The sequence below is a fragment of the Siniperca chuatsi genome, linkage group LG12 (genome assembly GCF_020085105.1).
Source record: "Siniperca chuatsi isolate FFG_IHB_CAS linkage group LG12, ASM2008510v1, whole genome shotgun sequence".
In the NCBI taxonomy this organism is placed as follows: Eukaryota; Metazoa; Chordata; class Actinopteri; order Centrarchiformes; family Sinipercidae; genus Siniperca; species Siniperca chuatsi.
Genome location: NC_058053.1, coordinates 17,536,499 through 17,548,906, shown reverse-complemented (window position 1 = coordinate 17,548,906; position 12,408 = coordinate 17,536,499). Strand labels below are relative to the sequence as shown.

Here is a 12,408-nt window from a genome sequence, read left to right as displayed (position 1 = left end):
AGAAAGGTCTATGAATAAATGATTGTTTATTCTTCATTAATTATTTTTCTCTGAATATGAATTGTAGATAGCAGTTCCTTGTATTGAAACATGATATAATGCCATAGCTTTTTCAGAGATCATGGTATTTCTGTCTTTTATTAATTTTTACACATCAACAAAAATCAGACTAGAAACAGTGGGGTGGGGGAGGATGTCCCTTGGGCATTTTGCCTCAAACCCCACCAGATGTGATTTTTTTCACATTTGCATAATTATTATCAGAAATATTATGTATTTTTCTCCAAACTAAGGTAAATGTTTGTCACACAAATCTCCTACTTGGATCACTTAAATGCTCTGCCACCAAACAAACCTCTGTATCCAAAAATGAGGCACTGAGGTTTTCCAGGAGTGTGTTAGTTGTTTTAGTTGTTCCCTGATAGCAGCCAGAAATGTAGTTCAATCTATATTTTCTTGTTCCGCAGAAGCTGATAAAATAGTAACATGATATGACTATCACAATATGATTCCACTGAAAATCCATTCTGCCCAGTCCTACTGCATGATGTACCCTGAATATTATGGAGGTTAATTTTGACACCACATATTAAAAGTCATGATAATCCATTGGCTGAAATGTGTCTGAACCCTGCCAGAGGTGTTTTTATTATTATTAAACTATATTTTAAATTGAAGAATTATCCATTGACGGTGTCTCACTGTTTCCTCCAGGGCATTACAAATTTATCGAGCAGCAGCTCCTTTGAATGTGCAGACATCATACAGTTTTGCCTCAATCTAAAAATAGGCACTCTTACCTAATTTCCACTGTTCCTGCTCAGCCTTAGCTCAGTTCATCTATCTGCTGCCTGACAGGATGCTCTGTCAAGTCCTTCCTTGTGGCCAACAAAGGAAAAACAACCTCCAACCAGATTCCAGATGATGAAATTTCTTGTGCAAGAACTGTCACTTTATTGCATCTGAATTTTCAATCAGTTAGATATATACAGGTAAACTTAAATCAAATTATGGCATTCAGATTTGTATGTTCAAATATCTAAAATAATAAAGCATATGAAAAGAACTATTTCAGTGGCACAGTAATGCTGCTGCTACAGGAGCAAAGACTATTGATCAAAACAGTATAACAATGATTTCACACAAGTAACACATCTCTTACAAGTCGGACAAAGTCAAGTCTCATAAGTAAGACCTTGCTATGTGTTTGTGATTATTTGAAGAAGAACTACTTGATTATGACAGTTTCTCTATTCTAATATCTTGTCTTGATGTGTAGTAGAAATGAACATAATACAGCTGTAGCTCTATAAGATGCATGTATTTTTAAGAGTAAAGAGCGCTGCTATCAACTCATACTCCCCATCATGTTCCCTCAGGCTGAACAAGCTAGGAGTCACACAGTCTATCATTCAGCCAGCACATAAATGGCTGCTTCCTGTATTCTTCTCACACCACCCAAAGTCAGGCAAGGTCACCAGAACTGTGCCCTGTTACACAGTTTGTTCCACAACAGCATCCCTCTGGTCCAAAGTGAGGTGATACACCTTAAGCCAGTTTGACAGCACCCAGGAAGGTGGAGTCTCCATCCATGGACACGTTGGCTGTGGAACGGGGGATCAGCAGCTCCAAGTGGTCCCCAACCTCCAGCTTCACAATTCCTGAGGGATGCAAATGTACACCTCAGACCTTGAACTGCCATTTTCCCTTTTTCCTGCCACAAACAGCTATCACCCACACCCAACTACTGATACACATATACAGCCATTCCACACACACGCACACACACACACACACACACACACACACACACACGACTGAGAGCTGGACTAAAGAGCAAAACACGCTGGCTGACCTTCCATACAACAGCTGTTGTAAAAAGGGTGAACATAGCTGGACATAAACAATAACACAGGTTCACCTCCTGTGTAGCAGGTGTTGTAAGGGTGGACAGGGTTCATGTTCTGGATGCAGCGGAACAGGATCACATACTGAGGCTCGTCTCCCACCACATTCCTCTTCCTCCGGATCACCACATGACCCATTGCAAAGGTGCTGTCCATGTAGTAGACCTGAGCACATCAGAAATACTGGGTTAAATCTGAGGTATGGCCCAGGCATTGGTTTTACCAGTCTTGTGGGTGGTATAGCATTTGCTACTCAATTTCTTATGCATGCGTCATTTGCATTTTCTCTTCTGACCTTTCTTCAAGGTCTGTTAACCAACTGCGTTCTTAGATCGAGCACACCCTTTTTTCTGCAATGTATGTAGACATGTTCCCCTCCTATGGCAAAACTGGTGATTGGCAAACAGACTAGCAGCACCCCCCTGTGGAAAAACTATGAAATGACCACAAATGGACCTACCTGACTGTATACAAAGTAGAAGCCCTCCTCTCTGACCAACATGCTGTCTCCATCTGCCTCCAGGGCAGAGCCTCTCCTCAGCCCCGCCTGCCAGGGGATACCTGTGTGCGGCGTCGAGGAAAATTCTGATTCAAGAAATAAGAGTATATCAGAAAACATGTCAGCAGTCAACCTGTTTCGAATCAGTTACTGGAGTTGCTGCTTGGGGTTTCTGCATATATGTTTACATACATTTTAGTGTAAAATATATTTTATTATTACTCTGTAATAATGGATATATTCATTGTAAACTTGCAAAGTACAAACAAAAAATAAAATGAAATGGTAAAATATAAATAAAAACTACATAAAATTCAAATAAAAACTATTATAAACCACCAAAGTATCACAGTCCAGGCCCAGCATACTGTACCTTTCCTGAAGGTTTTCCTGCTATTGTTTGCCAACAACTGCAGGCAAGGCTGAGAAACTGACAAAACATGAGAGAAATTTAGACAGGTTTAATCTAGTCAGCAGTTTCCTTAAAATCTGCACATTACTTATTCCATTGCTGTTTTTGCTCTCTTTTTCCTTTTGCTCCTTCCCTTTTGGGAGAAAGTCCATGGATGTCAGCACTCAGAAGCAGTCTCCTGTAAATACTGCACCCCAGGGATTGTTAAATAGCTTGAGCTGATGGTGAGCACATTCACACCATTAGTTTTAATAGTGAGCACTAATAGATGGTAGCATTATCTCACCACGTCAAACTTCTTATATTTGACGTTGTTACCACCAAAGCTGATGAGTCATTCACACTGGAAAATGTATTTTGGGGAAGTTTTTTGAATTAAGGGTCAAAGGATAGAAGGTGTGTACAGTTTGTAAAGCCATCTAAGACATTTTATGATTTTGAGCTATAGATATAAACTTGACTTGAAAATTATATATGAAATATCATAACAATAAGGAATGATTGATTGATGATGAAGGATAAAATATCTGAATCACCACCTTAAACTCTAGTAATGGAATCGGTCACACTCTGTATAAATTGCTCAGCCTATTTGCAAGTGAACAAATGGATTTGTAAAACACCACCAATCTTGCTCTGCAGGCAAACTAAGGGAACTAAGAACTGCATCTTATACATAAACAGTGAACTCTCAGGCTCAGGTGCAGCCTACCGTGTCTTACCTAATGTCTCTGTTCCAGAGACCTGTCTTCTCCTCCTTATCAGGGTGAAAGCATGTTGAGACCCAGGTTGGTGCAGAGGCTCCTGGCTGCTTCTCCTGCTACTGATATTCTCAGTCTGAACAGACACAATAAAGTCCTTAGAAAAAACAATACATGCTGGTAAAATGCTTGTCTTTACAATCCTGTGCAGATGGGGTGTTTGTTGTTATGTCCTTAAGAAATAGTTTCTCACCTGGCCTCCATGCTTGACCTCTCGTCCCTCTTCTCTCCTGCGACAGACCTCTGATTTGAGTCCCTCCACCTCAGCTCTGAGAGCCACCAGTTGGTATAGGGACAAAGCTGAAAGAGAGGAGGAGGTGACAGCAGCTAGCGTCAGCAGGAAAACTGGCCAGGACAGCCTCCCTTCACCTGCCCTTTGTCCGGTCCCAGGCTTCACACCGGCCAAAGCTGCCATCGCGGGGCTCTTACAGTACAATCTCCAGGGAGCTCACACTGGCAGCATGACCAATCTCAGGCCTGAACTACGCAGCCTCTCTTCTGACACACTTGTGCTAGGAATGGTGTATGTTTGCTTCTGTCATCAATGTTTTCTCTAGTCTCCAGCTTTACCTTAATTCCTGTCTAAAAGCTCCAATGACTTCCTTAACTCTTGCTTTTGTCCTTCAGTAGCCGGTTCCAGTTTAGTCCGAGGGACTACGCAGAACGAATACAGTGCAAAAAAGGGCTTAACAGCTTCCCCTCTATTGTTCCGCTCAGCTAACCACACTTACAGCTTCCTGCCTGACCAATCTCTCTCTCCTTTCTCTTCATCTTGCTACTTCAAAATGATGAAACACAAAATTCTTCACATTCTAACAAATAAACCATGTGATTGTTAGAGTGGAAACAGGAAGGACAGTCATGGCAGTTATTTGAGTGATAGTCTGGTAGGGAAATAGGGGGCAAGATTGCGGACCAAGAAGGAGAAATAGACAGTATTAATGACACCATTACATTTGAATTTGACAGCTAGAGGAGCCAACATGTACTGAAAGAAGGAAGTGCAAAAATTACTTTGAACGGCAACATAACAGCAAAACAAATGGCGATTCCCAGAATATAAAAAGTGAAGTGATGCTAAGTTACATGAAAATTTATTTGGCACTGTTACATTAAAAAAGCTTGTTTACAACAACAAAAAAATCAAACAAGACAAGCAATTTTAATGTATCAATTTATTGCATGTAACAGTACAGAAAATAGAAAGTGAAAATGTGTGCTTACAAAAGAAGTTGTCAACATTGTTTCAAAATAGAAAAGAAATGTTACTCTAAAATGGAAAATCCCTCAAACTGACTGCTTCATACTAAAGATAAAGATGAATCTTTCAGATGTCTGACTGTTCAGATATCCCATCACTGCTTCGTCAATGTGGAGTCACTGTAAGTCACGGTAGATGTACACAATGTCAACACTATGCAAGTTCATTACAGAAATTTGCTAAGACTCAACATAATTACATGCCAGCTTGCAAATGCAAATTCCAAAGTATGCCAACACTTTCAATGGCATTCATTCCACTCTATTCACAATCATATGAACATATAAAAATATGTTCCATAGTGCTTTTGCACAATACCACAATTATTTTCTTTATTTAAAAAAGGACAGACATTCAGTTAGATTCCATTTCTTTTCATCAACAGGGTGTTGGACAACAATACATTTGGCTTGGATAAAAACCCAATCTTCTAGTTATTATTAATTTTGCTTTAGGCCAGCAACCAAAACAATAAATCAAGAGAATTATGACAAGTTCCTACGTTTTTTCTTGAATGAAGACATGGTGAAATGCAAACTAACAGCACAAGTGTGTAAAATAAAGTGCGCGGAACTAAATTAATGTATTGTCACATTGTTAACTTCAGAGTGCGCAATGTGTTCTGCCAACATATGATCATTAAATTGAATGCATCTAACTCAGCTCATGGATTTGATATAATACAAAAATGCCTGAAACTGTTCCGTGCCAATGGTGGCAAAACATCACACAAAACGGGAGAAAAGACTTTCTTATAAAGCACACTTATTAATTTAAGACCACAATTTACATTCAGAGTAGCTTTTAGACCATTTTTCAAGTTGTTATCTCATTGACACAAACAAATGTGGTCTTCTGATGTTTGTTCAATTTTGTTTAGTATACTGTTTACAAACAGTATCATATATGGCTAAGGAGATCTGTATTGAAATGGCTTTGATACCACTGCAGTGCAGCATGCTGCATTTGGAAAGCAAGAGCAGATAACAGTGTTTTAATCGCCAGGCTCTGCTCCACCCCCTGGAAGACATGCAGGAAAGGTTAATTAGCTCATTAAAAGCCCTCCAAGTGAGTAAAGCCATTTTGCCACATAAGCATGGGGTGAGATGAGAACCTAGAATCCTCCAATTAATAATTGTGATGCTGATGATAATAGCTAACAAATAATCACAACTTTTGATTAAAAACACTCACACTTTTTTCAAGACTATCTTAAAGGGTAATTCCAGTATTTTTAAACCTGGGCCCTATTTTTTTTATGCATATTTTGGGATCTAAATGACTAATAGGTACAAAACATTTTGGCAAAAACAAGCACTTTTAGTGGACATACTTTTGACAGGCGCAATTGCCCCCAAGGATTACGTCGCAACCCATTTCGCGGCTGCCGGCTGAGGCGATCTTCTGGACCAGTTCCAAAACTTTTTGTACCTATTAGTCATTTAGACCCCAAAATATGAAAAAAAATAGGGCCCTAGTTTAAAAATAACCAAATTACCTTTTAATACAATACTCACATGCCCATATGTATGTATGTTGAAAGAGTAATTGGTAGATGTAACCATTCCTCCGGTCTGTACTAGCCATTAAGAAATCCCTTCCTAGTGCGATTAGTGTCCTCTAGTCCTCTTTCATTCTAAAGTTCAGCCGAAGTTAATAAGAGGCTTCAGCAGTTTGAGTTAAACAAATAACGTAAATAACTTTAAAAGATTAAAAGTCTTTTTTTTTTTAAACACAAAATGCCTAGTTTAGAATTTGCCACACTGTTTCCTTGTTGATCTGAGTGGAGGAAAAGTAACACAAAGAGGAAATCTTCTACTCAATAGACTTTACCTTGGAATATACCCACTTGATTTGTCTTACTCAGACTGCTCACTGCTCATACTAGCCTCTGCTCAACCTCAGAATACTTCTTTGCATAAAACGAGAACTGTGTATTTTGTCCCCCATCTTTCCCAATGGATTTATGTTAGAAACATATCTCTTCACGGTCAGTATGGACAAGAAGATTACAGCGACCAAAAACTCTTTCAGTGTACATATGGGCATATGTATTATAGTGATGTACTAAGATAGACTTGAAGAAATCTGAACCCATCCTTTAATAACAAACCACACACAGAGCAAACGCTCCTTACCAAACTACAGGAGCCAAGAGAGGAGACTATCCTGTGTGCTAGTTGTGTTTTAACAGGACATAGTAACAATATCTCTTAGCTTATCCCAATCGCACTGAAACAGAAGTAGTTTGACAGGAAATAATATTTCACGGACTTATTTCTGATAGGCAGAAATAACAACCATGTCAACATTATCTTACTGACCATTTCATCTAAGCCAACACTTTTGTGTCTGAATACAATTGTTTCAACAGCACATATTTATTTATGCTATTGTGCCAGACAAAACTTTCAAAAGGTATATATAAATATTGATCACTACAATGTCATGTCATGCCAAGCTGCTGCAAGTACTCACACAATATTTATGTTCCTCACCAACAGGGGACAGAAAAAAACATCCTTATGCTCCTCAAAGTATTGCTCAGATGTTAGCCTACATAACTCAACATTTAAATCTGAACAAAAAAGTGCTATGTATTAACAAAGATATATATACACAGTATAGGCCTACAGATTATCAGTGTCCCATTTTGTATATCAGAAGAAATGTAATTTTAATTCCAGAAATTATCAGTTTTCACTGAAATATTGTAGGTCCTCATATGGTAATTAAACTATGAACAATTGTTTCAGTGATTTTAATTCATTTCAGTAGAGCCATTACAGCAATTTTTTGTGGTAATGACATGTCTTGCAGTGTGGGCATGTATGCTCTGGCTTCATTCATTTAAGGTCATAAATACATGCATTCATAGCTGCAACACAAAAAACATTGTTGAGGGCATTGTTACCCTCTCTTTAAACTTTGAAATAGTTCAATCATTTTAACAAATATGTTACATTTACAGAAAGGTAAAAAGAGTGAAATAAAATAAAAACCCAGACAAAGCATAAAAAAAATGTACATTCTTTCCAAAAATCAATTAAGTCCATCCAATCAATTTCCGTGACAGCCTTCACTTCCTCCAGCTCTTAACCTGTAGTCAACAGTCAGTCCCTGACTGTTATTTTTCTTCTTTTTTTTCAGATAATGGTGACACTAGCTGAGGGCTGAGCACTCTCCTCATGGGCGTGGCTCTTCAGCAGGTCTTTCATGAACTGCTCCAAAGCAGCGAAGTAGCCCTGACATTGCCACGTGTCGTTGTGTGTGCCCTCTGGAAAGATAGCCAGGCGTTTAGTCCGCGCAGGAGACAGCTCATACAGTTGTTTCATCATGACTGGTGGGATGAGCTGGTCTGACAGACCAGACACAAACAGCGAGGGCATGCGGCACAGTGCCACCTGCCGATAGGAGAGGAACTGATTCCTATAGCACCACAAAGGCAGCAGGCGCATGGGCAAGAAGGAGAAGAGTGTCGCTGCCATGTGGGGGATGCTGAGGAAGGTGTTTTCAACAATAATGGCTGCTACACGGTGAGGGTTGACTGACGCCAAGCGCACAGCCACAGCACCCCCCAGTGAGCGGCCAAATAGTACCACCTTAGTCTTGTCCAGATCAGGACGGGTCATGACATAGTCCAGTGTGGCCTCGGCATCCAGGTACAGTCCATCCTCACTGGGCTCACCCTCACTTTTTCCATAGCCACGGTAGTCCAACAGCACCACATTGGCTTTCAGATTGACTAGCATCAACAGGGCGTTTGGCACCCTATGACCAATATTACCTGCATTACCATGGAAATAAAGGATGGTAGGTGGAGCAGAGGAAGTGGGGCTGCTTTGATTGCCAGGGGTGACTCCAGGAGGCGTGTCCCCTCCTGTGTATCGAAGCAGGATGAGGTTAAGCTTCACACCGTCCTTGGTGCGAATGTACACATTCTCATGTGGGATTCCTGTTGGCATGGGAACATAAAGGCGAGAGGAGGAGGGCTGGTCAGGGAAGTAGAGGAGCACATCCTGAAATTTGTACAGGATGCCTGCCACAGAGGCTAGGATAAGAGCTAGGAGAAAGAATCCTCCATACAGGTGGAAGGTGAGGATGAGGGCCAAAAGGGAGACTCGACAAGCACCCCAGGACCAAGAGGCCAGAGTCAGGGTACAACGCTCCATTGCCCCCCACAGCCTCCAGGGCTTCTCCATGGCTTCACAAGAGCTGAGTCACACGACACACACTCTGCAAATACAGAGACAACCAAAGAAAGTACAGGGGAGAGAGATTAGGGAAAGTGGTTGAATATAAATGTACATGATTAAGGAAAGTATTTAGAAAAAAACATTAAATATTTTAATTTTTAGCAAGAAATCACCACCTGTTAACCTTCATCCAATCAGTGGATGCACTCAGTAAGGTTTTTGGAATGCAGTCCTGTTTAATCGAAAGTATATTCTACACTGTCCGGCTAGCTAGCTACGGGTTAGCTCAGTAACAGTCTGTTATTTCTGTAGGTTATATAAACCCTTTTTAAAGAGCCTCTAGCATTAGACCAATTGAATAAAATTACAAATAGTAACAGGTGTATATGGAAAGGTAAATGCTAAAAAGTAGCCTACTTGCTTTTATTTTAAGTTGAATTACTTAAAGCTTTTTTAATTATTCTGTGTGTAACCTCATCTTTGGTATCACCGATGAAATTAATGTAAATGTACTTTATTGAATCACCTCTATTCTGAAAATGTTACACATATCTGATCGGATGCAAAGTTTGTGGTTACTGTCTCATAAGAGGGACTTGTTTTGAAAATAAAGACAACAAAAGCATTAAATGAAGCAGTACTCAGTGCATTTTATACTGTGGTAAAACATCATCCCTTCAAAGCAGAAGGCCTTACACAATGGCCATTAAAATACTTTGAAGGCTTGACCCCTAACAGACACAAATTGATTAACACCCTCATAACCAAAAAGCCATGTGTGCTGCTGATTATCACTCAAACCATTCAGCTACTGGTAACAGTACTGTCTATCTCCATCCTGTGTTTGGGGCAAAACGCCACAAAATACCACCTGACTACTTGCCTGGCACAAATATAATTGAATCAATCGCAACCAACACTTATCTGTCAGTCTGTTACAAACAGATGGGAGTGGTGGTCACGCCTGGTCCTGGAGAGCCCAATCACAGCATATTTTCCATCTTTCCCTGCTGTACCTGCACCTGCACCTGATTAGGCGGATCCGTTGTTTTCAGCCAGCTCTAGATGGACTGAAAACCCCGTCTTCACCTATTCAGGTGTGGGCAGAGTAGAAACAGAAACAGTAGCAAGTATATACAGCGGTGGGGCTCTCCAGGACCAGGAATGAGCACCACTGAGAGTAATAACGTTACGTTAAATTAACGTTAATGTTGCTGGGAACAAACTGAGGATACATTTACAAGTACTACAAGACTGAAAAATGTCTTGACCCACCCACAAGGAAGAGATGGTGACAGCTGCCGCCAGCCCGGTGAAAAGCACATACGATTAATGTTAGAAGTGCTTTGACAGTTAGCGTTAGCCAGCTAACGTTAACTAGGTTAACGTTTAACGTTACCGGCAGCTATCACTAAGCTATCTAACGTTAATTCTGAACTGTCAACACAAGCTGTCAAACCAGAGACTTCAAGTTTTAAAGTTACTGACCATAAAACCGAACTAAATCCTATTAAAATTAACGTTATAGTTAGCTAGCTGCGGGTTAGCTTCGTAACAAGCATGCTAACTGTCAAGCTATCTTTGCTCCCATAGCTGCTAGTGCTATCAGCACTGTTATAGCGTTTTAAATTAGCCACCTATCTCTTCAATGGTTAGCAAGGCAGCCACATACTCACCCTTCTCTCATTTTTAGCGCCTCAGCTGCATGGGTTTTTTACAAAACAGTAACGCATAGACAGCACAGCCTCTGTCATTCAGCTCTGTAACAGTTAACGTTAAGTAAATTACAGTAAAAGTGAGAACGCAAGGTGAGTAACTGTCAGCAAGAACCGGCTGCACAGCTGGTTAGCATTAGTAGTGTAGCTTTCATGAGTTCCGTGTTGGGCTCAGCACAGGTTCTTCTTCTTCTTTGAGGTTTAACGACAGCTGGCATAGTTAGTGTTGCATTACTGCCCTCTTCTGGAGTTAGTTAGCTCCTACAATGTCTGGTTTGTCAGATTTTATCCATCAGTGCTGTTCTCCTTGGGAAGCTGATCAAACATCTTCTGCCTTGTTCACTTCCACCACACTCCAGTATGCTCTTTAATCCTGCTCCTGTTAGCCCTGTGTCCTATTCTTAATCTAGTCATTATTACCTCCTGTTTCTATTTCCTCCCCTATTTCTCACAATACCCACTCTATTTTGAACTGAATGTATTCTGCTTATCTCCTGATCCCAGTGCTGTTGCCACTCTTTATTGATTTTCTTCCATATAATGCCCTTTCTATGGTTAATATGGTGGTTGGTTTGATTTGTTCAACCCATTCTAAAGCTATCAAAATGGCGTACAACTCAGCAGTATTTGAGTTGGAGAAATTTGAGTTTGTTTGCACATTTCAACTCTGTGGCTAGGAACTGCAACTGCAGAACCTGTATTATCTGTTATTGGATCCTTCGACCCATCGGTAAAAACCAGCACAAAGTCTGTATATTTACATTCCTTGTAACTATAAAACTTACTAAATCTGCACTTTTATTTCTTGCCTTAATTTGAAGTAATTCCAAATATACAGAGTTTCTAGTGACCACACCAGGATTATAGACCATATCACAGCTGGACAAAACTCCTTTTCATATACTCCAAATCTCAGTGCTGCTGCAGCTCCTGTCCTGCCAAAACTTGATTTTGGTGGTTGCTTCCTTTCCCAGCAGGCCTGCAGCACTTTTTTGGTTGGGTGACTATTTCCATGACTTCTTAAATTCATCCCAATAGTTGACTAGGAGCAGTTTTCTGTAAAAACACAGTGACATTTCTTCTGTCTTAATTTGTAGGGCACACACAGGTCAAGTTCTTACTGCTCCTAGACATAGACACTATGAGCCCAGGCCTGGGTCACATCTAATCCTTCAAGTATCAAGTACACTCCCATAATCTAACCTTGTTCTAGAGCTACATATATATATTTAAAGGATGCAAGATGCAGTCGTCTGATCTGAAGTTGAGCAATCACCATTGCATGTGCTATTTGATTTTTGCCCACAAGGTGCTGCTCTTAGAAAGAAAATATTCCAGAAAATTCACAAAGTGAAGGTTAATCTTACAGTTTAAAAGTAAAATCCCCAATTTAAAGTCAATGGGATGCTTCATGAATAATCAACAATGCTGTGTTATAGTGCACAAATACACTTTGGGGACAGGGGACTTTGGCTATTATTCATTCATGACATAAAGCCAAGACAGGAAGTAAAAAAGAGGGTCTCAAAGGTAAAGACTGTTGTAATCCTTTCGTTTCCTAAATCATGATCCAAAAACAAAGTATAAATTGACAGCTTTACATTATGTTAGCCTGCTGCTGTGATCACAACAGCAGACTATAAAAACATGTTTTTTT

The 12,408-nt window shown here is 40.1% G+C and overlaps 2 protein-coding genes across 5 annotated transcripts; both read right to left on the bottom strand.

Moving 5' to 3' along the window:
- Positions 1 to 922: 922 nt before the first annotated feature.
- Positions 923 to 4,372, bottom strand: tnfsf13b (TNF superfamily member 13b). 2 transcript variants are annotated; one of them, XM_044216991.1, is made up of 6 exons: positions 3,773 to 4,372; positions 3,541 to 3,655; positions 2,780 to 2,836; positions 2,368 to 2,468; positions 1,922 to 2,072; positions 923 to 1,661 (listed from the first exon to the last, which is right to left on the bottom strand). In XM_044216991.1, the coding sequence occupies exons 1-6, from the start codon at positions 3,992 to 3,994 to the stop codon at positions 1,549 to 1,551; spliced, it is 759 nt and encodes a 252-aa protein (XP_044072926.1). In that variant the 5' UTR covers positions 3,995 to 4,372; the 3' UTR covers positions 923 to 1,548. The 2 variants fall into 2 exon arrangements, with proteins under 2 accessions (XP_044072926.1, XP_044072925.1); XM_044216990.1 differs by having other exon boundaries at positions 2,368 to 2,492; positions 3,773 to 4,371.
- A 364-nt stretch (positions 4,373 to 4,736) lies between these two features.
- abhd13 (abhydrolase domain containing 13) lies at positions 4,737 to 10,973 on the bottom strand. Of its 3 annotated transcripts, none has more exons than XM_044216988.1 (2): positions 10,713 to 10,973; positions 4,737 to 10,125 (listed from the first exon to the last, which is right to left on the bottom strand). In XM_044216988.1, the coding sequence occupies exon 2, from the start codon at positions 9,040 to 9,042 to the stop codon at positions 7,987 to 7,989; it is 1,056 nt and encodes a 351-aa protein (XP_044072923.1). In that variant the 5' UTR covers positions 9,043 to 10,125; positions 10,713 to 10,973; the 3' UTR covers positions 4,737 to 7,986. The 3 variants fall into 3 exon arrangements, with proteins under 3 accessions (XP_044072923.1, XP_044072922.1, XP_044072924.1); XM_044216987.1 differs by having other exon boundaries at positions 4,737 to 9,076; positions 10,713 to 10,968; XM_044216989.1 differs by lacking the exon at positions 10,713 to 10,973 and adding an exon at positions 10,312 to 10,596 and having other exon boundaries at positions 4,737 to 9,076.
- Positions 10,974 to 12,408: the final 1,435 nt, after the last annotated feature.